This window comes from Eschrichtius robustus, chromosome 2 (assembly GCF_028021215.1).
Source record: "Eschrichtius robustus isolate mEscRob2 chromosome 2, mEscRob2.pri, whole genome shotgun sequence".
In the NCBI taxonomy this organism is placed as follows: Eukaryota; Metazoa; Chordata; class Mammalia; order Artiodactyla; family Eschrichtiidae; genus Eschrichtius; species Eschrichtius robustus.
This window is the reverse complement of record NC_090825.1, coordinates 5,301,167-5,322,515: the sequence shown is the minus strand read 5'-3', so window position 1 is coordinate 5,322,515 and position 21,349 is coordinate 5,301,167. Positions and strand designations below refer to the sequence as shown.

General features: G+C 43.4%; 1 protein-coding gene across 1 annotated transcript; it reads left to right on the top strand.

The window, feature by feature from the left end:
- Positions 1–2,432: 2,432 nt before the first annotated feature.
- Positions 2,433–2,954, top strand: LOC137755645 (glycine cleavage system H protein, mitochondrial-like). Its single transcript, XM_068531873.1, has one exon. It carries the CDS (start codon positions 2,433–2,435, stop codon positions 2,952–2,954), a length of 522 nt encoding a protein of 173 aa, XP_068387974.1.
- The last annotated feature ends 18,395 nt before the right edge of the window (positions 2,955–21,349 follow it).

Genomic DNA, 21,349 nt, shown 5'->3' with positions numbered 1-21,349 from the left:
TCAAAATAATCAAGTTCTCCAGAGACTAGATTATGGCAGAGAAGACAAGTGAATACAACTCTGAGGCAAGATTGTGAAGGTATATTGTTGGCCCTGCCAAGTAAAAGCAAACTTCTTCTGGTACCTGCAAGTTGGAAAATAATAAATGAAAGCATTTGTCAGATCAATAGCTGCATATCAAATGCCAGGAGCTCTGTTCATATTTTCCAGTAAAGGTACCATGTCTGAAAGAACAGCTAATATTGGAGTCACCATGTAATTAAGTTTGTGGTGATGCATAGCCCAATTACCTTCTGAAAAGGTCAAGGCTTGTGTATCTATCTTCCAGTTTGACAGGATCAGATCCTAGGTGTCCAGAACACTGAATCTTGACCATCTCTCAACCTTCTTTTTACCTAAAGACAGACCCCTTTTCCCTGTTTACTTCACTGCCTCGTGGTATTCTTGGCAAAGCAATCATCTCAAAAACTTAGTGACTGCTGATGTATTTGCCTCCAGTCACTCTCAGGTACCTATAACTGCACCCAAAGACTTCTTCTAAGCACTGTTCTGGAATCTCCTTTGTTTTCTGGCCTCCTCACTCCTGTGACTCTCTCTCAACAAAGAGGCAGCCTCTTGGAGGCCGTTGGGCTTGGGGGGGCAGTCTACCCGCTCACTCACACCTTTGTCCCGAGTCATGTTATTTCACTCAGAAAGTTCACCAAAACTGAAAAGTCAGCTCAATTGCATTTTATTCCCATATTTTACTGTTTGGGGACTAGAAACAGTTACCTTTTGCAGCCTTACAAGTTCCTGAATTTCTGGACTCTCTATTACCTTTCATTTTCTGCTTAAAAACAGCCAACTATTTCCTGAGCTCATCTCTTCCTTGAATTGCCTTCCCAAACAGAGCCAAGTCCAATTAAAACACGTTTCTAACATTCCATTTTCCAGTACACCCCCTATCGTGATGGGGTCTGCCTTCCAAGTCTCTGCAGGTGACCCTTTGGTCGAATGATTTGTCACTACATCACGTAGATGTCCAGTCACCCAGCATGCTGTTTCTTCACCCTCTCTTGCCCAACTGCTAAGAAAATAGCCACCTATTTTTTGTCACCCAAACAGCCCACTGCAAAACAGCAATTTCCATGGTGTTAAATAAATTACGCTAGTTGTTGTAAACAACACCCAAATTTCAGTGGCTCAACAAAGCAAAATTTCTCATGCACTTGATATCCAATGCAGATTTTCCATTTGGGGCACCTCCCTCAGGCAGTGACTCAGCAATCCTGGCTCCTCTGTCTTGAGATGCTGCCATTTCTAACTTGTGGCTCTAGATTTGCTACAGGAGAAGAGGAGAAAGGATCAGGTGTGCAAGGTATTTTATGGGCCAGCCTAGAAGTATCATCTGTCATATCTGCCTACCTCCCACCGGCTGGAATTAGTTTCAGGGCCCCACTTGTGTAAATGGAGCTGGTAAATATCATCCTCCTGGTTGCACAGGAAGAGAATTAAATGGTTGATAACAATGAGAATTGTTTCTGCCAAAGACTAGTCTGAAATGTTACCTGATGTCTTTGCAGAATCAAACATTTCCCCCTCCACTTACACGTGTCTTGAACATAATTTGTATCACATACCTGCCACCTTGTGTTAAAATTTTATTTTATTGACTCATCAGGTAATGAGTGCCTCAAGGTTGAGAACTGTCCTGTTTTCATCTCTGTATCACCTGAGCCTGAGCTCTGCCTGCCACTTGGCAAAAGCTGAATGAATGCTTGTCAGGAGGATGTTGAGAGGGGAGGGAGGCGAGTGGAGGAGAGTGGACATTGAATCTGTCCTCTCTGCAGGGTAGGATGGGTGTTCTCTATTATGTGAACTAAAAATGCTGCCTGCCATATCAGTAAACAAAGGATGTAGCAGCCATTAAGCCATCACATTACAGTCTCCTGATGGTGAGCCCTGAGGGAACTCAGGATAGAAACAGGATGCCCGCCATCAAGCCCTCAGTCACTGCAGCTACCCCACAAAGATGCACCCTGAGGAGACTCAGGATGAGAAAGCACAGGATACTGGCCCCAGACAGCTGAGGTGCTTATCGAAGGAATGATTTCAGTGAGTCCAGACTCTTGCAACTTCCCATACAGAGAAAAGCACCAAATTCCTTAACTTGAGATGTCTGGTTTTCTTTAATTAACAATAATCTTTTGACATTCCCACTACCCAGTCTTTGTTGCAAAAACTCCTATATAACCTGGCTCCCCACCTTGTCTCTTCAGAGTGATCTGAGATTCTTTGTACCCGGCTTAAGTCCTCATTTTTGTCCACCGGATAAAACAACTTTCAACTTTTAGGTTGTGCATTTTTTTCAGTTGACAGTTTGAAAGAGAAAACTTGGGAGCTATTATAAGGCATATTTTCTAATAAAAATGAAAGTAGTGACCCCTGCGAACATGGAGCTGCGAGCGGCGCGGAGTGTGGCAGCCGTGGTCTGCAGCCTGCGCGCCATCTCTGTGCCCAACGTGTCCTGCCCGCAGTGGCCCTGGGGACTGCGGGCGGGCGCCGTCGGGGCGCTGCGCGCCAGCCCTGCTCTGCTGTCGGTGAGTAAATTCACTGACAAACATGAATGGGTAACAACAGAAAACGGTGCTGGAACAGTGGGAATCAGCAATTTTGCACAGGAAGCTTTGGGAGATGTTGTTTACTGTAGGCTGCCTGAAGCTGGGACAAAATTGAACAAACAAGAGGAATTTGGTGCTTTGGAAAATGTGAAAGCTGCTAATGAACTCCATTCTCCTCTATCAGGAGAAGTAACTGAAATTAACGAGGCTCTAGCAGAAAATCCAGGACTTGTCAACAAATCTTGTTATGAAGATGGTTGGCTGATCAAGATGACACAGAGTAACCCTTCAGAACTAGATGAACTAATGAGTGAAGAAGCATATGAAAAATACATAAAATCTATTGAGGAGTGAAAATGGAACCCCTAAATAAAGTAGTTTGAAACAACTTAATCTAGCATAGTTGTCTTAAATTAGTAGTGGATAGATTTTTTAAAAGCAACTTTTAGCAAAAGAAACTACTTGCAACAATGTTGCCTGAAGAAAATACCCCTTAACTTCCTAATGACGTCAGATAAACCCTATGCATCTTTTTCACAACACCCTATGATTTTTAGGCTAGTCTCCAGTTATAACATTCAGAATTCCTGAAATTATCTGTGGTAAAACTAGTTATAAAAATTATGTAATTCAAGGATAAGATTGTTATCTTAACCTTATATAACATTGTAACTTGCTTACAGCCATCCCTGGATTTGGGTCAAAATACTCAATGATATTCCCACTGGAAATAAATGGCAGTGGAGAAAAGTTTGTTAGTTGCATAGTGTCCAATGAAGAGCCTTACTATCTTAATTTTGCAATATACTGTGTTTGCTGGTGCTATTTTTATACAGTGAAGCAACAGCCCTGCAGGAAAACAAGAAACGGTTTAATAATAAAATATTCAACTTCTTAAAAAAAAATGAAAGCAGCAGTATGCTCCTTTCCATTTATTCAAGAGGGAAAATTGTCCCCGAGCCCCACCAGCCTTGGCATTCACTTGCCAATCTTGCATCTCCCAGTGCTTTATTCTCAACACAATGAACATTCTTAGTAGAGACTATTATTTATATGTCTTTGAATAACATCTCTTGTCCTGAATTAAATTGCTACTTATAATAGAAAAAAAAGCTGTAAATTATGGGCACTGGACATTCTCAGGACGCACGCTGCACTCAGTACTGGGAAGGTGATATACGGGGAGTCTGTGCCCTGAAGATTTAGGATGGCACCCCAGGCTTCTCTTCTCAAGGAGCCCAAGAGAGAAAACCTTCTTATTCAGGCAGAGCCAGGTCCAATTAACTGATGGAAATAAATAGAAATGTGGAACAGTAGCCCATTTTTGTGCTATTAACCTAAGAAACAAAGGACTCCTGAGGAAGCTGCACGAAGGGATTCTGAACACCATCTGTGAGGTCTCCTGGCCCCTAAGCAGGGGCGAGTGAGTGTGGAAGAGGATGCCTCCTGGGGGACAGAGGGGACCAGCCACCAGGATGGATATTCCAGGAGCTGTCGGGTGGTTGGGGAGTGCGGAGGGGGGCACCACATCTAGGAGGTGCCGTCAGAGGTGTGGACAGTGCAGGTTTGTATTTATCTTGACAGTTTTCTAGCAGATGCAAGTGTCTTGTTCTAAAATAAGAACAAGACTGGCGGTCCAGTGGTTAAGACTTCGCACTTCCACTGCAGAGGGTGCAGGTTCCATCCCTGGTCAGGGAACTAAGATGCCGCATGCCCACAGAATGGCTAAATAGACAACTAAATAAGTAAATAAAAAATGTGTTGAGTAGATAGACTACACTTAAAAAAATAAGTGACTATTATTGGTATATAAATTATAATAAATAAATAAATAATCAGAACATTGTGACAATGTTCTGACAGGTAGACGTGAAGTGTCTTGAGGAAGGGCACATTTTTATAACTTGCCCAGCCCTGGCCATCCCCACCAGCCCTCCCTCCCCTGAGCCCAGCTTGGGAAGGGGATTAGCTGTGCAGATCGGGGCACATGTGTCCAGCTCTGGAGAAGGCACTCCCTGGCTGGAGTTAGGCACCTGCCTTTGAGAAATTCATCCAGCAGAAAGCTCTGCGAAGCAGCTCATGAGTCACCTGTCCATTTTCCCCGGGCACCTTCAGCAGCGGGCAGTGGAGCTCAGCCCTGGGAGAACCAGAGCATCAGAAGCTCAGGGTGCGGGCAGCCTCTCTTACCTACCGCGGGCTCCGCCCCAGGGCGTCACACATCACACGTCTGAACGGTCTGTCCGAATGCGCAAAATGCCCTCTCTTTCCACTTAGCTATTGTTTCTTTAATTAATTGACTTTACTTTTTTAGAGCAGTTTTCTGTTTACAGAAAAAAATGGAGCGGAAAATGGAGTTTCTGTATCCTTCCCTCTCTCCACACACAGTTTCCCCTATTATTAACATCCTGCATTAGTGTGGTGCGTTTGTTACAATTAATGATATTAAAAATGGAATTTAAATAAAGTAAAACCTAAATAGCATTTACATTTAACAATTAAATTATTATTTAAATGATGAATTAAAATAAATAATTATAATAAAAATAATACATTATTATTAACTAAAGTCCATAGTTTACATTAGGGTTCACTTGATGTTGTACATTCCATGGGTTTGGACAAATGCGTAATGACATGTGTCCGTTAGTATAGTGTCATACAGAATAGTTCGACGGCCCTAAAAATCCTCTGTGCTCTGCCTACTCAATGCTCCCCTGGTGAGCACTGATCTTTTTACTGTCTCCATAGTTTGCCTTCTTCAAAATATCATATAGTTGGAATCATACAGTATGTAGACTTTTCAGATTGGCCTCACTTAGCAATATGCACTTACGTTTCCTCCACGTCTTTTTGTAGTTTGAGAGCTTTTTATCTCTGAATAATATTCCATTGCATGGATGTACCATAATTTCCTCATTCATTTACCTTTTGAAAAACATCTTGGGGACTTCCCTGGTGGCGCAGTGGTTAAGAATCCGCCTGCCAATGCAGGGGACACAGGTTCAAGCCCTGGTCCGGAAAGATCCCACATGCTGCGGGGCAACTAAGCCTGTGTGCCACAACTACTGAGCCCACATGCCACAACTACTGAAGCCCACACACCTAGAGCCCATGCTGTGCAACAAGAGAAGCCACTGCAGTGAGACCACAACAAAGAGTAGCTCCCGCTCGCTGCAACTAGAGAAAGCCCGTGCACAGCAACGGAGACCCAACGCAGCCAAAGATAAATAAATAAATAAATTTTTCAAAAAAATCTTGGTTGCTTCCATGTTTAGGCAATTGTAAGTAAAGCTGTTATAAACATTCATGTTCAGGTTTTTGTGTGGACATAAATTTTCAACTCATTTCAGCTAGGTTGGCAATCATCTAGGAGCATAGTTGCTGGATAGTATAGTAAGAGTGTGTTCAGTTTTGTGAGAAACCACCGAACTGTCTTCCAAAGCGGCTGCACCATTTTGCATCCCCTCCAGCAATGATGAGTTCCTTTTGCTTCACGTCCTCACCAGCATTTGGTTTTGTCAGTGTTTTGGACTTTGGCCATTTGAATAGGTGTGCAGTAGTATCTCGTTGTTTTAATTTGCAATTCCCTACTGACATATGATATCAAGCATTTTTTCATATGCTTGTCACTCATTTTTTCCCTATGGGCCTAAGGGAGATATTTGTAATTCAAAGCAGAAATAATTGGCTTGTCATTATGGGAGAAATACTTTTTTAGACTGATTGGGCCAAACACTCCCTTAACACATCTTTCAAAAGTGATGGGAAATGATACTAATGCCAAGTAACATTTTCTTTTTTACATGCTTTCAAATTAGACAGTACAATCAATGTTAAAACAATGGGGAATAATTGCTGCCCTCTCCAGAGGATCCTAGCTGGGAATGGAGTTTTCTCAGCCACGTGGAGCCTTTGAGACCAAATCTCGCTGAGTTGCGATGTGCGGAAGCAACCAATCTAGACTGTTGAATACTTTGCAAAGAGCTAGACACTAATTAACTTGAGATAGCTCTACAATACTGCCTCCCACTTGTGTATTTTAGGTCATGCAAGCTAGATTTTTAGAAAGAGAAAGGCAATTGTCACCTCATTGAGAGAATTGGCTTGTTTTCAATTCTATCAAACTGAAGAATTTAAATTTAGTGTCTGTGCTTGCTCCAGCAAATTCTCCATGAGCCAATATTTATTAAGACATTAACATTATCTCTTAAGGACCACCCTGTCAGCTACAGTGAGAGACGCAAAGAGCAAAGAGTGGTGGCTCACTCGTCACCTTGATGGGAAGACGGGATTAATACACAGACAACAGCCCAGACAGCAAACATCTAGAAACAGGAATGCAACTGCCAGGAGTTTCAGTGTCCAGCTTGACCATGATGCTTGAGCTCTTTCTATCTCTAGTTTGACATTGACAATTGGAGCTGTCTGTCCTGAAGCGTGCCACCCCACAGAAGGAACTTCTCTTGGTGGGACTGAGTGACAGAGCCCAGTGGCTGTCTGTCTGAGATCCTCAGTGTGTCCTGGCAATGGTCCGTGTGTGGGCACCATGGTTCCTAGAGGCCCCCTACTCACAGCTTGAGCTTTCCTCCTTAAGCTTTGGGGAATAACGAACTGTCAGTTCTCTGGAATGTCTAAGTCAGTGTTTCCAGGAATCCAGGCCAGACTCTTCCCAAATGCACCCAAACTGTGGGGCTCGACTCTGAGCTTCGTTGCTACTCATCCTCATCCTGGCCAAGCTCTGATGGGCGTCACTCTGTGAAGGAAGACGGGAAGTGAGACGTCTTTCACATCCTTGGGCTTTGTCTTTAGCCCAGCGGCCCTTCATTTCCCATGGTTTTCACTCCGCTCTGGGTACTACATAAAACTTTTCCAAATATTCCCTCCAAAATATAGAGTTTTAACAATCTCATTCATTCCTTCTTCCTCAACCAACTCATTCATAGATACTGAAGAACCCACTCTTCCAGTGTAATCTATATAAAGCAGCTGGGTTTCCAGTATCTTCCTAGAGGAAATGCAAACTTAGGGAGGTACCCTGGCAAAGGGCAGATCTCTTTGACCAGAGGGCTTCATATATACAGTCTTCAAGAGATACCACCTCCTGGGCTTCCCTGGTGGCGCAGTGGTTGAGAATCTGCCTGCTAATGCAGGGGACACGGGTTTGAGCCCTGGTCTGGGAAGATCCCACATGCCGCGGAGCAACTAGGCCCGTGAGCCACAACTACTGAGCCTGTGCCCCGCAACAAGAGAGGCCACGATAGTGAGAGGCCCGCGCACCGTGATGAAGAGTGGTCCCCGCTTGCTGCGACTAGAGAAAGCCCTAGCACAGAAACGAAGACCCAACACAGCCAAAAATAAATAAATTAATTAATTAAAGTTAATGGGTTATTTAGGAAAAAAAAAAAAAAAAAAGAGATACCACCTCCCCTTTTCCATTTGCAGCAGAACAAATGCTCACCGGGAGACTAGCTGCATGGGTAATGCAAACCCCTAGTCCTCTGCCTAATGCTAAGGCAGCCCTCCCCAGCACCCCATCAGCTCTCCAGGCTCCAGTCCTGTTGAATCCATCTTGTTTCATTTCTGGTGGGATAGAGAGTCCCATCATCCTTCCTGAAAGCAGGAGAATAGTATTTAATCCTTCCTGTTCTTCCCTATAGATAGACACCTGTCCATTTGCCAACAGATGTCTAGATAGACCACTAAATGCTGAGGGATTTTTATATTGCTTCTTTAAACATATCTTCATTTTATGTAAAAACTGACTGCTTTAGGAGACCCAGGAATTGATGAGGTAACAATCTAGTATTCCATTCGTATTGTATTTGACAAAGGTGAGGTTTTTATAAATGAAGGTGAACATTCTGAAATATTACCTTTGAGTTCCGTTAGTCAGTGGCAATATAAATATGATTTTCCAGCCCCATTTTCTTCAGGGAAAAGTGGAGAATGTCATTAAAAAAAAACCTGAGGAAGTGGTCTGCTTTCAGCAGTTTTTAAACTGGTTCATAGTTGAATGATAGTGTTAATTAGATTCCATCATTCTGTGGACAAGGTCCTAGAAGTTCAGAAAGACTATTTTACTGACTTAGCAGTTCCATTTACTATCTTCTGACAAGTTTGGTTTTGAAATGACTTAAAGCAGGAAGGACATTTTGACCAAACCTGATGTTAGAGCTGGGGCTAGAACAAACAGACAAAAGACAGTTTTACAAAATGTTCTGGTTCTTTGTGAGGTTAAGAGGATGTCCTGATATGTGTATATTTGTCTTAGCTGTTCTGAAAAGTTTTCCATCCTCAGTCCATTGTGGTTTTCAAAAAAAAAAAGCAAACCATCATACTCTTTATAATTGTATTAGTTATCTATTGCTGCATAACAATTGTACCACAAACTTTAAGGTGTAAAACAACACATGTTTATGACCGCAGAGTTTCTGAGGGTTGGGACTCGGGGGCACAGCTTAGCAGGGTCCTCTGCACAGGGTCTCACCAAGCTGCAGTCAAGGTGTCAACTGGGTTGGGATCCCATCAGAGATTCTAATTGGAAAGAATCTGCTTCCAAGCTGGTGTGGTTGTTGACAGCCTTCAGTTCCTGTGGTTGTAGGGCTGAGGGCTTCAGCGTCTTGCTGTGAGTCATCTGGAGGCCATTTTTAGCTCCTTGTCATGTGGACCTCTCCATGGGGCAGACTCCACCATGGCAGCTGGCTTCTTCAAAGCAGAGAGAGCATCTCACAAGATGGGTGTTACAGTCCTATATGTCATAATTACACATAAAAGAAATTGAATCAGTAATCAAAGCCTCCCGAGAAACAAAAGCCCAGGGCTTCCCTAGTGGCGCAGTGGTTAAGAATCTACCTACCAGTGCAGGGGATGCGGGTTTGAGCACTGGTCTGGGAAAATCCAACATGCTGCAGAGCAACTAAGCCCATACGTCACAACTACTGAGCCTGCGCTCTAGAGCCCACGAGCCACAACTACTGAAGCCCACATGCCTAGAGTCTGTGCTCCGCAACAAGAGAAGCCACCGCAATGAGAAGCCCGCCCACCACAACGCAGAGTAGCCCCCACCTGCCACAACTAGAGAAAGCCCGTGCGCAGCAGTGAAGACCCTATGCAGCCAAAAATAAATAAAAATAAAATAAATAAATTTATAAAAAAAAAAAAAAGTCCAGGACCAGACAACCTCACTGATGAATTCTACCAAACATTTGAAGTAGAATTAATACCGATCCTTCCTAAACTCTTTAAAAAAACAGAAAAGGAAAGTAATCTTTCAAACTCATTTATGGGGCCAGAATTACTCTGATACCAAAACCAGGCAAAGATGCCACAAAAAAAGAAAATTACAGGCCAATTTCCCTGATAAACACAGATGGAAAAATTCTCAACAAAATATTCAAAAAACAAATTCAACAATGCATTAAAAGGATCATACATGGACTTCCCTAGTGGTGCAGTGGTTAAGAATCCGCCTGCCAATGCAGGGGACATGGGTTCGAGCCCTGGTCTGGGAAGATTCCACACTCCACGGAGCAACTAAGCCCGTGCACTGCAACTACTGAGCCCACATGCCACAACTGCTGAAGCCCACGCACCTAGATCCCGTGCTCTGCAACAAGAGAAGCCACTGCAATGAGAAGACTGAGCACCGCAACAAAGAGTAGCCCTCGCTCACCGCAACTAGAGAAAAGCCAGCGCGCAACAACGAAGGCCCAATGCAGCCAAAAATAAATAAATTAATTAATTAAAAAAAAATCTTTTAAAAAATGATCATACACCATGAACAATTGGGGTTTATTCCAGAGATGCAAAAATGGCTCAATATCTTCAAGTCAGTCAATGTGATATACCACATTAAACAAAATGAAGGATAAAAATCATACAGTCATTTCAATAGATGCAGAGAAAGTATTTGACAGAAGTAAACATCCTTTATGATAAAAACTTTCGACAAAGCAGGTATAGAGGGAACATGCCGCAACATAATAAAAGCCATATTTGACAAGCCTACGGCTAACATCATACTCAGTGGTGACAATCTTTTCCTCTAAGGTCAGGAACAAGACAAGAAATCCTACTCTCACCACTTTTATTTAACATACTATTGGAAGTCCTAGCCAGAGCAATTAGGCAAGAAAAAGAAATAAAAGGAATCAAAATTGGAAAGGAAGAAGTAAAACTGTCATTATTTGCAGATGACATAACATAAATATAGGAAACCCCTAAGACTCCATCAAAAAACTGTTAGAATTAATAAACAAATTCAGTAAAATTGCAGGATATAAAATCAATACACAAAAGTCTGTTGTGTTTCTATACACTAATAACAAGCTATCAGAAAGAGAAATTTAGAAAATAATCCCATTTACAATTGCATCAAAAAGAATAAAAAACCTAGGAAGAAATTTAACCAAGGAGATGAAAGACCTGTATATTGAAAACTACAAGATATCAGTGAAAGAAATTGAGGAAGAACGCAAATAAATGGAAAGATATTTTGTGCTCATGGATTGGAAGAATCAATATTAAAATGTCCATACTACCCAAAGCAATCTACAAATAAACGCAATCCTTATGAAAATTTCAATGGCATTTTCACAGAAATTGGACAAATAATCTTAAAATTTGTATGGCACCCCAAATAGCCAAAGAAGCCTTGAGAAAGAACAAAGTTGGAGGTATCATGCTCCCTGATTTTAAACTATATTACAAAGCTATAGTGATTATGGTATTGACATAAAACTATGGATTCGACTCTAAATTTTGTGGAAGCTTGATTCGAATGAGTTTTTTAGAGCTGAAAGTATGTATCAGAAGTGGGCTTGATCTGCAGGCACTGTCCCTGATGCTGGGCTTACCAGGGGAAGGTGAGGTAGCCTGCTGGAGATGGCTTCTCCATGAGCTGACCCATTGGGTATTCATCCCCTTTGGCATTTCTCTTCTCACCGAGATGTAATATCAAGAGGGTCCTACCCAATAAAACAGAGGTTTCTAGAAATGGAATCAGTGGGTAGAGTGATTCAAACTGCTGTGCTGTGGAACCCGGGGCAGACATTCCCTCCTGGATCCAGCAGAAATGGAAGTCACAGGAGGAAGCCTGGCCCTTGAGAAGCATCCTCTGAGGAGGGCAGGTATAGTAAGCTCTCTGCCTTGTTGGATTTCAGATTTAGCCAAGACAGCCAGTGGATTGTTTTCCCATAAATAGCAGCAGACTGAGTGGGTAGCAGATAGCGGATGACTGAGGCTTTGCACAGTCATGGGAGGGGGGAGACTGGGACTCAGGTGGTTTGGATGAGAAGCAGGTAAAAGGTAGAGAGAGAAGTCCCTGCCAGGCAGAGTGCCAACTGCTGCCAGGTCAAGTGAGGAGAAGCTTGGCACTGAGCCCTGGGGGTTGCTGGAGGGATTCTGAGTCAGTGAAGGAAAGGGACTGTCTTTTGGGGCTGAGGGAAAAATCACTTGGGGTTAAAACAAATAAGGCAGCTGGCAATTGTAAAAGATAACAACTTCTGCAATATCCCTTGACTTCAGCCCCTTCGTGCTAAACAAGTCCCACGTTCTGTCCTGCACCTTGTGCAACAGCAAGGCTTAGCCACAAAGTTGAAGGGCAGAAAGAAAGCCCAGCTAGGCAAGCGAGGACAGCATGGGAAGCCTGCCCCTTCCAGCCCTGGGCACAGTGAGGGGAGGAAAGAGGAGCTCTCTGAAACTGCCCCCCAGGGGAGAGGGGCGGACAAGCTGTGGGAAAGGGCGTGGGCCCCTGCTCCAGCCCCAGGGCTGCCACAGCAGAGTGATTTTGGCAGAGGGAGGCCAGGTATGGGAAAGCAGGCGGCTCATAGGAGACTGCAGATGCTGAGAGGCAGCTCAGAAGGCAGCAGGTCCGTGGGCAGGGCGGCCAGTGCCTTTCCATGCTGAATGAAGAGCTGTGGGTTGGACCCCTGGATGCACCCGGTTCCCCAAGGAACCTGAACGATGAGGGAAGACTGCCCTGGCCGCTAGAGAGAGGCTGGGACGCTGGTCCCCGAGGAGAGGCTACAGCCTCAGCAGTAGCAGGGCAGTTTCCCTGCAGACCAGCCTCCTGCCTGGGATGGGTGGACAGTGCCGGGGTCCCACGTTGAATCTCAGCTAAGAGTTGGTCCCAGTGGGGGTGGGGTCACATGTTCCGATGGGAAAAACAAAGACAGCGGGTCCTCCCCAGGGGCATAGCAGAAGGCTGGAGGAACCAGGGGCCCCTGAATCACGCTGCAGCTACAGGCTGTTAAGTTGCGACTTATTTGGCAATCTTGGACTTCATCATAGCACAAGGATAGCCCAAATCTCATCCTTAGTGATGCTAGTCAAGGCTGAGTCTGCGCTTTGAGAACAAGATCCAATAACAGAGCAAAGAGGAAGACGTGAGGGCCCCAAGCTGGCCCAGGGAGGGGTTTTAGCTTCTGGAAGTTGCTTCTGTGCAAGAGGGGTCTCCAGGGGACACCCCCAAGAGCCATCAATCATGTGCACCCACTCACTCGTGTCCAAGCATACAGGATTCCAAGACGATTACAGGTCTAAAAATACACAGGCCAGCTGTGTTTGGCAGTAGACTTGAATGACCTCCAGCCAGAGGCAGCGACAGGCACACTTGTCCAGACTGTCTGTGTGAAAGCCACCAACTCCCTACGGGACACTTATTTCAGGATCCAGACCCTCAGCCCAGGTTGTCCCGTCCTAAAGCATGGAGCTTTTCTACCTTGGTTTTCCTGTTGAGTGAGAAGCAGTGTGGGAGTCATTGTTTCATTTAACAAGTGTGTTTTGAGCCCTGACTATGCCCCAGGTTCCCTACCAGGTCTTCAGGTGGACCTTGATGGACGGGCCCTGGGACAGTGCTGTCCAGGGGTGGATAAAACGTAAGCTGCGGAGGCCACGCTGTGCTCATATCTAATCCTTGGAACCCAGCCTCCTGGGCACTGATCAGCCTGGGTGAACGGCACACTTGAGGTTGACATCTCTGTTTATGATGGCTGCTAGCCTGCTGTTCAGACAATCACTTGGGAAAATGCCAGAGATTTCTATCATAGGAAGGCATAAGATGTCTATCAGAAGAGGATTTGCCTGCAGAAAGTGGGAAGAAGAGTTTTAACCCTCTGCACATGAAAAGAAGTAGTCTCCTGGCAGCTGTTACTTATTTTTTATGTTGGTGAATCCATGTTCTATGTAAATAATTAGCATATAACCAACCATTTGACGTCTCAATAATTTTAACGGGTTAACAATCAGCCTCCTGGTTTTGTTGCGTACACGTCCAACAGCCTCATACACTGTCATCCCCATAACTCATCCTGCAAATGCTCTTCTGGTGTGTCCGAGAGTGCTTTCACGAGGAATTCTAAGGCATGTGGTAGAAGATAAAATAGAAAATTACTTACATCTCTTTCACTGTGGTTTGGAAGAGATGCATCTTTATAGGAAGAGGCCATTTTTGGACTAGCTTTTTAAATTAAATTTTAAAAAAGAGGGTTAAAATGTTGTCAATAAAGATTATATTCTTAATAAGGTTTGCTTTTCTCCAGTCAAACAAATTTGCATTGTACTTGGAGAACCTCCACTTTGAACAGACCTAGTTTTTAAATGATCTGAAGTAGGGCTTCCCTGGTGGCGCAGTGGTTAAGAATCTGCCTGCCAATGCAGGGGACACGGGTTCGAGCCCTGGTCTGGGAAGATCCCACATGCCGCGGAGCAACTAAGCCCGTGAGCCACAACTACTGAGCCTGCGCGTCTGGAGCCTGTGCTCCGCAACAAGAGAGGCCGCGACAGTGAGAGGCCTGCGCACTGCGATGAAGAGTGGCTCCCGCTTGCCGCAACTGGAGAAAGCCCTCGCACAGAAACGAAGACCCAACACAGCCAAAAATAAATAAATAAAGTTATTAAATGATCTGAAGTAAATGTAACAGTATTTAATGGGGGGAAGTAAATAAGTTATGACTTATGAATCTTACTGAGGAAAATGTTCATTCTTATTCACTACTTGACCAGCTTCAAGTCTCTAGAAAGAGCAGAGGACACTGTGAAGTAAGGATCCTTACTGTGCACGCCATCCTTTGTGGTGCCAAGCCTTTGAAAATGAAATTATTTTTATTTATCCAAATTGAAAATTTATTTTCTTTTTAAATACAGCATTTTAAGTCTAAATTATATTTTGCCTGCCAACTTGAACTGGAGTCTCTTATGGTATTACGGTCTTTACTTCGTATGTGATAAACCGTTTCCAAATCCTCTAATGGCACATTTCCAGTTCAGTATGCCGTGGAACAAATACTTCTGAGCTTTGACAATGAAGGAAAGCTTTCAGTAATTTTAAGTCCAGGCAAGATAAATATTAGGAACGTAACTCCTAAAGCTTCCAGCGGTGTGCTTATTAAATTCACACTGTCAATGGTCTTCAAAGAACAAGCAATACATTTAAAAAGTTCAATCACTTTTACAGTTAACATTTCCTTAAATTCAATAGAAATTCAGCTTAACTTTGAAACTCAGAATTAAGAGCCTAAGAATATGTTACAGTGTTTTTGTATATAGATAGATGGTATGTTGTAGACCAACAATGTTTGCTGTTCATGATCAAATAGTGATAAAAATGTAAGACCATTGGGTCTTTAATTAGCATTAAATATTTGACAATTCAAAAAAACAAAAAGGAAAATAAGGAAGGGAGAGAAAGAGAAAGAACATAAGAATGAAAAGAAGAAAATAAGGAAGAAATGAAGAAAAGACAGGGAGGGAGAGAGAGAGAGAAAGAGAGAAAAAAGAGAGGAAGGAAATTTCTGGTTTGCCAAATCGGTCTTGCTATTTTCCATTCCCACCAGCCAGGTCGGTGAGACTTTGAGTTGCTTCACATCCTCACCGACACTTAGTATGTTCAGGCTTTTCATTTGAGCCATTCTATCACATGTGTGGTAGTATGTCTGTGGTATCAACTTGCATTTTCCTAATGACTAAAAATGTTGAACATCTTTTCATGTGCTTATTTGCCACAGGTGTATTTTCCTTAGTGAAGTTCAGATCTTTGGCTCATTGAAAAATACAGCCTTTCATGGGACTTCCCTGGCAGTCCAGTGGTTAGGGCTCGGTGCTTCCACTACAGGGGGTCGGGGTTCGATCCCTGGTCGGGGAACTAAGATCCCACAGGCTGTGCGGTGAGGCCAAAAAAAAAAAAAAAAAAAATACAGTCTTTCAAGTTCTACTCCTCGGTATTGATCATGCCCACCCCTCCCCCAGCACCTGCCTGGGGCAGGTCCGCACCTGCTCTTCTCCTGACTCCTCACCAGTCTCCCTGTCCTGCCCGCTCCTCTGCACCACGCTCACGGCTGCCGGAGAAACCTCTGGAGCCCCCAGGTCTGATGTCATAGCCCCCCTCAGACATCTCTGCGGGCTCTGAACGACGGGACTTTCTGTCCTTTGCCTGCCACACGGTGTCTTCCTCACATGTGCCTCACCTGTTTTATCTTAGCCCCTCCTATTCCCCCTTTCTCACTTATTTTCACCAACATTGGGCTACATTTGGTCCCAGAAGCCTCTTGGCCTTCCACTCCTCTGGCCTCTACAGGTATGGCCTCTGCCCAGACTGTTTTCCCCAAATTGTAAACATACTGTAGCTTCTGGGCAGATTGAGGGCCCTCTGTCCTTTTCATTTCCCATAATGCAAACATCCCGTTGTATTTTCCTTCTACACTAGACCCCAGATCTACTGGGGACACAACTGCATTGTGCCTTTTAGCCCCCTTGTCTAATTCCATGCCTGGCCACGGTGGACCACAGGTTTCTCCAGAAATGTACTGAGTAACCTCACCGTGCATTTTTCTTTTGGGATACGGGGATACAGTATCTGTCGTCTGTTAAACTTCCTCATTCCGTGTGTGGGAACTGTCATCAAATCTCAACGGTGTTCATGAACTCTTTGAGCTGCTTCTGATCTCCGCAACAACAACAACGACAGCAAAGGAAGGTGTGAGACCCTCTGCCCTAAGAACAGGAACAGCATCCTGGCTTCACTTTCCTCACCATCCAGACTCCACTGTCCACTTCCATATTCTTTTCTTTTTTTAATTAAAAAATAAAAACACATAGAACTGCAAAGTATAACATAGCCCCCCAGCATAAATATTAATATTTGAAACATAGATTTGATATATTTGCTTTAGATCTTTAAAACAAACACGACTGGAAGCCTGAAGTAGCCCAGATTCCCCTCCTCAATTCCAGGCTCCTCTCCTTGCTGCCGAAATGTTGGCTTCCCTGTGCACCGAGGCCGAACAGAAAGACGGAGCAGGGATTTTGGAGGGAGAGAGAGATGGCTTTATTTTTCTGCCAGGCAGAAGGGAAGACACAGCAGGCTAGCGCCTCCGGAGCTGTGCTCTCCTCGGGAATCAGGGAAGATTTTATATGTGGGGCTCGCAGTCCGGTGTATGTGATAAGGATCAAAGCAGTGAAGGTCTTGCATTCTTCCTTTCCTTTGCATTATTTCAAAACAGTCATAGCTGGCGTCAGGCCGCCCCGTAATTGGGGTCCGGCAGTCTGGTAATTGCATCCCTTTGCCTCTGGTTTATCGACCCGCTGACCTTGTTTCTGAAATGCAAAGACTATAGGGGGTGATTTGTTGCAAGGGGCGTATAGAATGTAAGCGCCCCGGGATGTAACTCACACAGAGTTAGGGGTGATAGGTACCCAGTGTAAATTACATAGTGTCAGGGAGTGAGGTTAGCTTTGTAAAGTACAAATCTAGTTACTCCAAATTAGTGACAGTTAAAGTAAACCAAGGCGTGATTAACTCTTTCAGGCTAGGTTATGTTTCTTCTCTAGCCTGTTCGCTGCCCCTTTGTTTTCCTTGCTCTCAGGGGAGGGAAGACTTCATTTCTATTTTTGCTGAAACACCCTCTTCAAAGACAACCACGATCAAGGACTTCTGTGTATCCAATCCCTGTTTTTATACTTTTACTACATGTGCACACACATTCTCCACAGATACAGTGTTTTGTTTCCCTCTCAACTCACAAACACTGTATCATTCTCCAGTGATTGTTCTGCCACTTGCTTCCTTTCTTCACCTGAAGGCCACCCAGGGCTTCCGGTCTAGTCTGAGTCCGCCTTGTTTCACAGGTCACCTTGAAGCCATCCTCAGATCAGCTTATGTGGACAGAGGTTCTTGACATCATCCCAGTTAGGGAAGAATTGCGGAGAAGGCTTTCCTGTTATGCCCATGAGTCAAATGTGGGACCGTCTACATGGTGCTGTGTTTCCTTGTTCTGGGTCTTTTGTTATATTTTCTAGGACAGCCTTGATTTTGCCTTCTACCTCTTCTATCAAATTCTCGTTTTCTGAGTTCCTAGATTCATTGTTCTCAGATAATTTCGTTTTCATAGCATCCTATTGTTTTGCAAGTGTAATAACATGATTTTTTTAAAAAAAAGCTCGAGATGTGAGGGACAATGAACTGCATATATTTAAAGTGTATAATTTGATGCACACAGCTTCACATAACCAAGATAACAAACATCAACCCCAAAGGTTTCCTCATGCCCTTTCGTAAGACCCCTGCCCCTTGCCCTCATTCCCAGGTAAATGCTTATCTCCACACAATGCAGCAGGCACTCTTTTTTTATCTGGCTTCTTTCAGCCAGCATAATGATTTTGAGACACATTCATGTTGTTGCTGAGATCCATAGTTTATTCCTTTTTATGCAGGGTAGTATTCCATTGCACGGATACACAACAATATATTTAAGTCATTCCCCCCTTGGTGGACAACTGGATTGTTTCCAGTTTTTGGCTATTATAAATAAAACTGCTATGAACATTCGTGTAAAAGTTTTTGTATAGATATGTGCTTTTATTTCTCTTGGGTAAATACATAGGAGTGAAATGTTTGGGTCATATATTAAATGTATGTTTAAGTTTTTAAGAAACTGTTAAAGTGTTTTCCAAAGTGGTTAGATCATTCCCCATTTCCTCTAGCAGTATGTGAGGGTTCCAGGGTCTCCACATCCTTGCCAAACCGTGGTTGGTCATTCTTTTTAATTTTAGATATTCAAAGAGATGGGCAGTGGTATCCCGTTGTGGTTTGATGGGTGTTTCCCTAGTGACTCAAGATGGAAGCACCTTTGCATGCGCTTACTTGCCATTCGAATGTATTCTTTGATGAGTGTCTGTTCAAATCTTCTGCCCATTAAAATATATTTAAAATATCTATTACTGAAGTTTGAGAGGTCTTGACATATTTGGATACAAAATCTCTATCAGGTGTGGTCTGTAAACCTCTGTCAGCAGGCCACCCCTTCACGTCGCTGGTTCGTATTCCAGCGCACGAAGTCCCACAGCTGTCCACTCATCTATGGATGCCGAATCGCCCAGATGTTACAATTTTTTAAAAACATTTCCTTTTTGCTCCTGGAATGATGTTTTCTCCAGAGGCAGCTGTTTTAATTTTCACGACAGAGACTTCTCTAAGTATCCGGTGATTCTTGGTCATCAGTTCACATTTTTAAAAAGCACCAGAAAAGCAGAGTAGGAGCTTATCGCGAAGGGGACAACGCCTCCTCAGGCTCCCGGGCAGCCCCAGGCAGAAGGTGACCAACTACCACGCTACACTGGAGGGTCCCTAAAGACCAAAACGTGGACACATTTTGTCCTGGGATGCCAACATCTAGTTGCTCGGGCTCTCCCCAGAGAGCTAATTTTTATTCATGGCAGGCCTCCCACCCCTGCTCCCACCACGCTTTTCCCTGGGAATGAGTATACAGCTGACTTCTGGGCTTTGCGTGCTGTTTGTGGGGAGCAGGAATGGGGTGGGGAAGGGGGCACTGTCGCCTGCTCTGTGCAGTTGGCCCTTATATTAAGGTGCACGTTTCCCTCCCACCCTCCCGCCCTGGCGTCTAGGAAGGACCATCTCGGCAGGCACACTGCGGGCTCCGTGCGTCCTCACATCACCTCTGCCCAGCTTTACCTGTCTCCACTCCCACACGTGCTGTGGATACGCTGCCGTGACCCGCTCTCATTCTCCTTATGGGGCCATCCCTCCTTAACCCTTAAATCCCTTCACAGCGATTGTAATGGGGTCAGGATGGGGAGGAGGAAGTCAAAGCATATGTTCAGCTCATTGTATTTAACTGGGAGCTTCTAAGTGAACTCCTAAAAACATAAAATCATTCCTAAGGTGCTAAAAAAAAAAAAAGGGAATTTTAACAATATAACTAATATGTTTGAATTAACTATAGAACAAACAGCACCAACTTTAAAAATGGTGTTATTTTATAAAAAAGGTTTGAGGCTGCAAAGGAAAACTCAAAATCCACAAAGGAGAAATCTCACAGAAAATGGTCTCTATTATACCCACACATGTGAAAAGAACAAAAAAGGTTTAAATAAAATCCCCCCAAATGGTTGAAAAGTAAAAAGCACCATTTCAAACAAAAAACTAGTTTCCTAAAAATATTTGGATCAAAGCAAATCTAAGAAGTATAGCTGGGACTATTCAGGATCATAATTATAGGAACTTGGTTAAACTTAAGGAAATGTGGTCAATGTTACTTAGCAGAAACATAGAGCCTTAATAAAAGCCAAAAATACACATGCTCAGAAGAAAAGAAATGAAGCACTCCTTCTCAGCAGTTATGAACACAATGGAAAAATCTCCCCCAAATTAGAACAGTGAAAATAAGATCAAAGTGAATATTAACAAATTAGGCAATACAGAGGAAATTACCATAAAAAACATAGAGTAAAACAGAAAAAGATAAACTTTGAGAATATCTAATGAATAACCTACAAGATCAGAATGTCCAAGTGGGCCTGTTCTTAGTTTGCCAACTCCTCTACGCCTGCTGGCCAACCCTTGCCTTCATTTCTGATCTGTATGAAGTGCATTTGAAATTCTCAATAAAAAGAAGACTAACAAAAAAAGCAAAGACAAGATCCAAATGGTTAAAGCTTAAACAGAACAATAACTACACAAGAAAATGAGTGCTCAAAATAATAATTTCAAATTAGGCATTCCTGTTAAAATTATGTAAGAATCCTAGCAATCACCTCTATTATTTAATATTGCTTTTGAATTTCTTGCTAATATAAGCAGCAAACGACAATAGCAACAGCTTCAAATACTGCAAAATAAGAACTACTTATTGAGAATGGTGTGACTGTAAAGCTAGAGAACCTAAGAATAACAGCAACAAAAGGCTGGAATTCATAAAATAATCTTAGTAGCATGGCTGGATGTGACAAATATACAAACATCAATAGGTTTGATTTATCCTGGTTATAAAATGTATTTGGGGACATATTCTCATTCACATATATCTAAAAATAACCTTAAGCTGGGACGAAGTGAGAGAGTGGCATGGACATATATACACTACCAAGTGTAAAACAGATAGCTAGTGGGAAGCAGCCGCATGGCACAGGGAGATCAGCTCGGTGCTTTGTGACCACCTAGAGGGGTGGGATAGGGAGGGTGGGAGGGAAACGCAAGAGGGAGGGGATATGGGGATATATGTACACGTATAGCTGATTCACAGAAACTAACACACCATTGTAAAGCAATTATACTCCACTAAAGATGTTAAAAAAATAAAATAAATAAAAATAAAAATAACCTTAGCAGAAATGCACAAGATTTATACGAAGAATGTCACACAGCTCTACCGAGAGATAGAAGAGAATATTTAGCACTATGAAATATTAATATGGGTGGGAAAGAGATTTCAGGGCTGTCTGAACTTCTAGCGTGA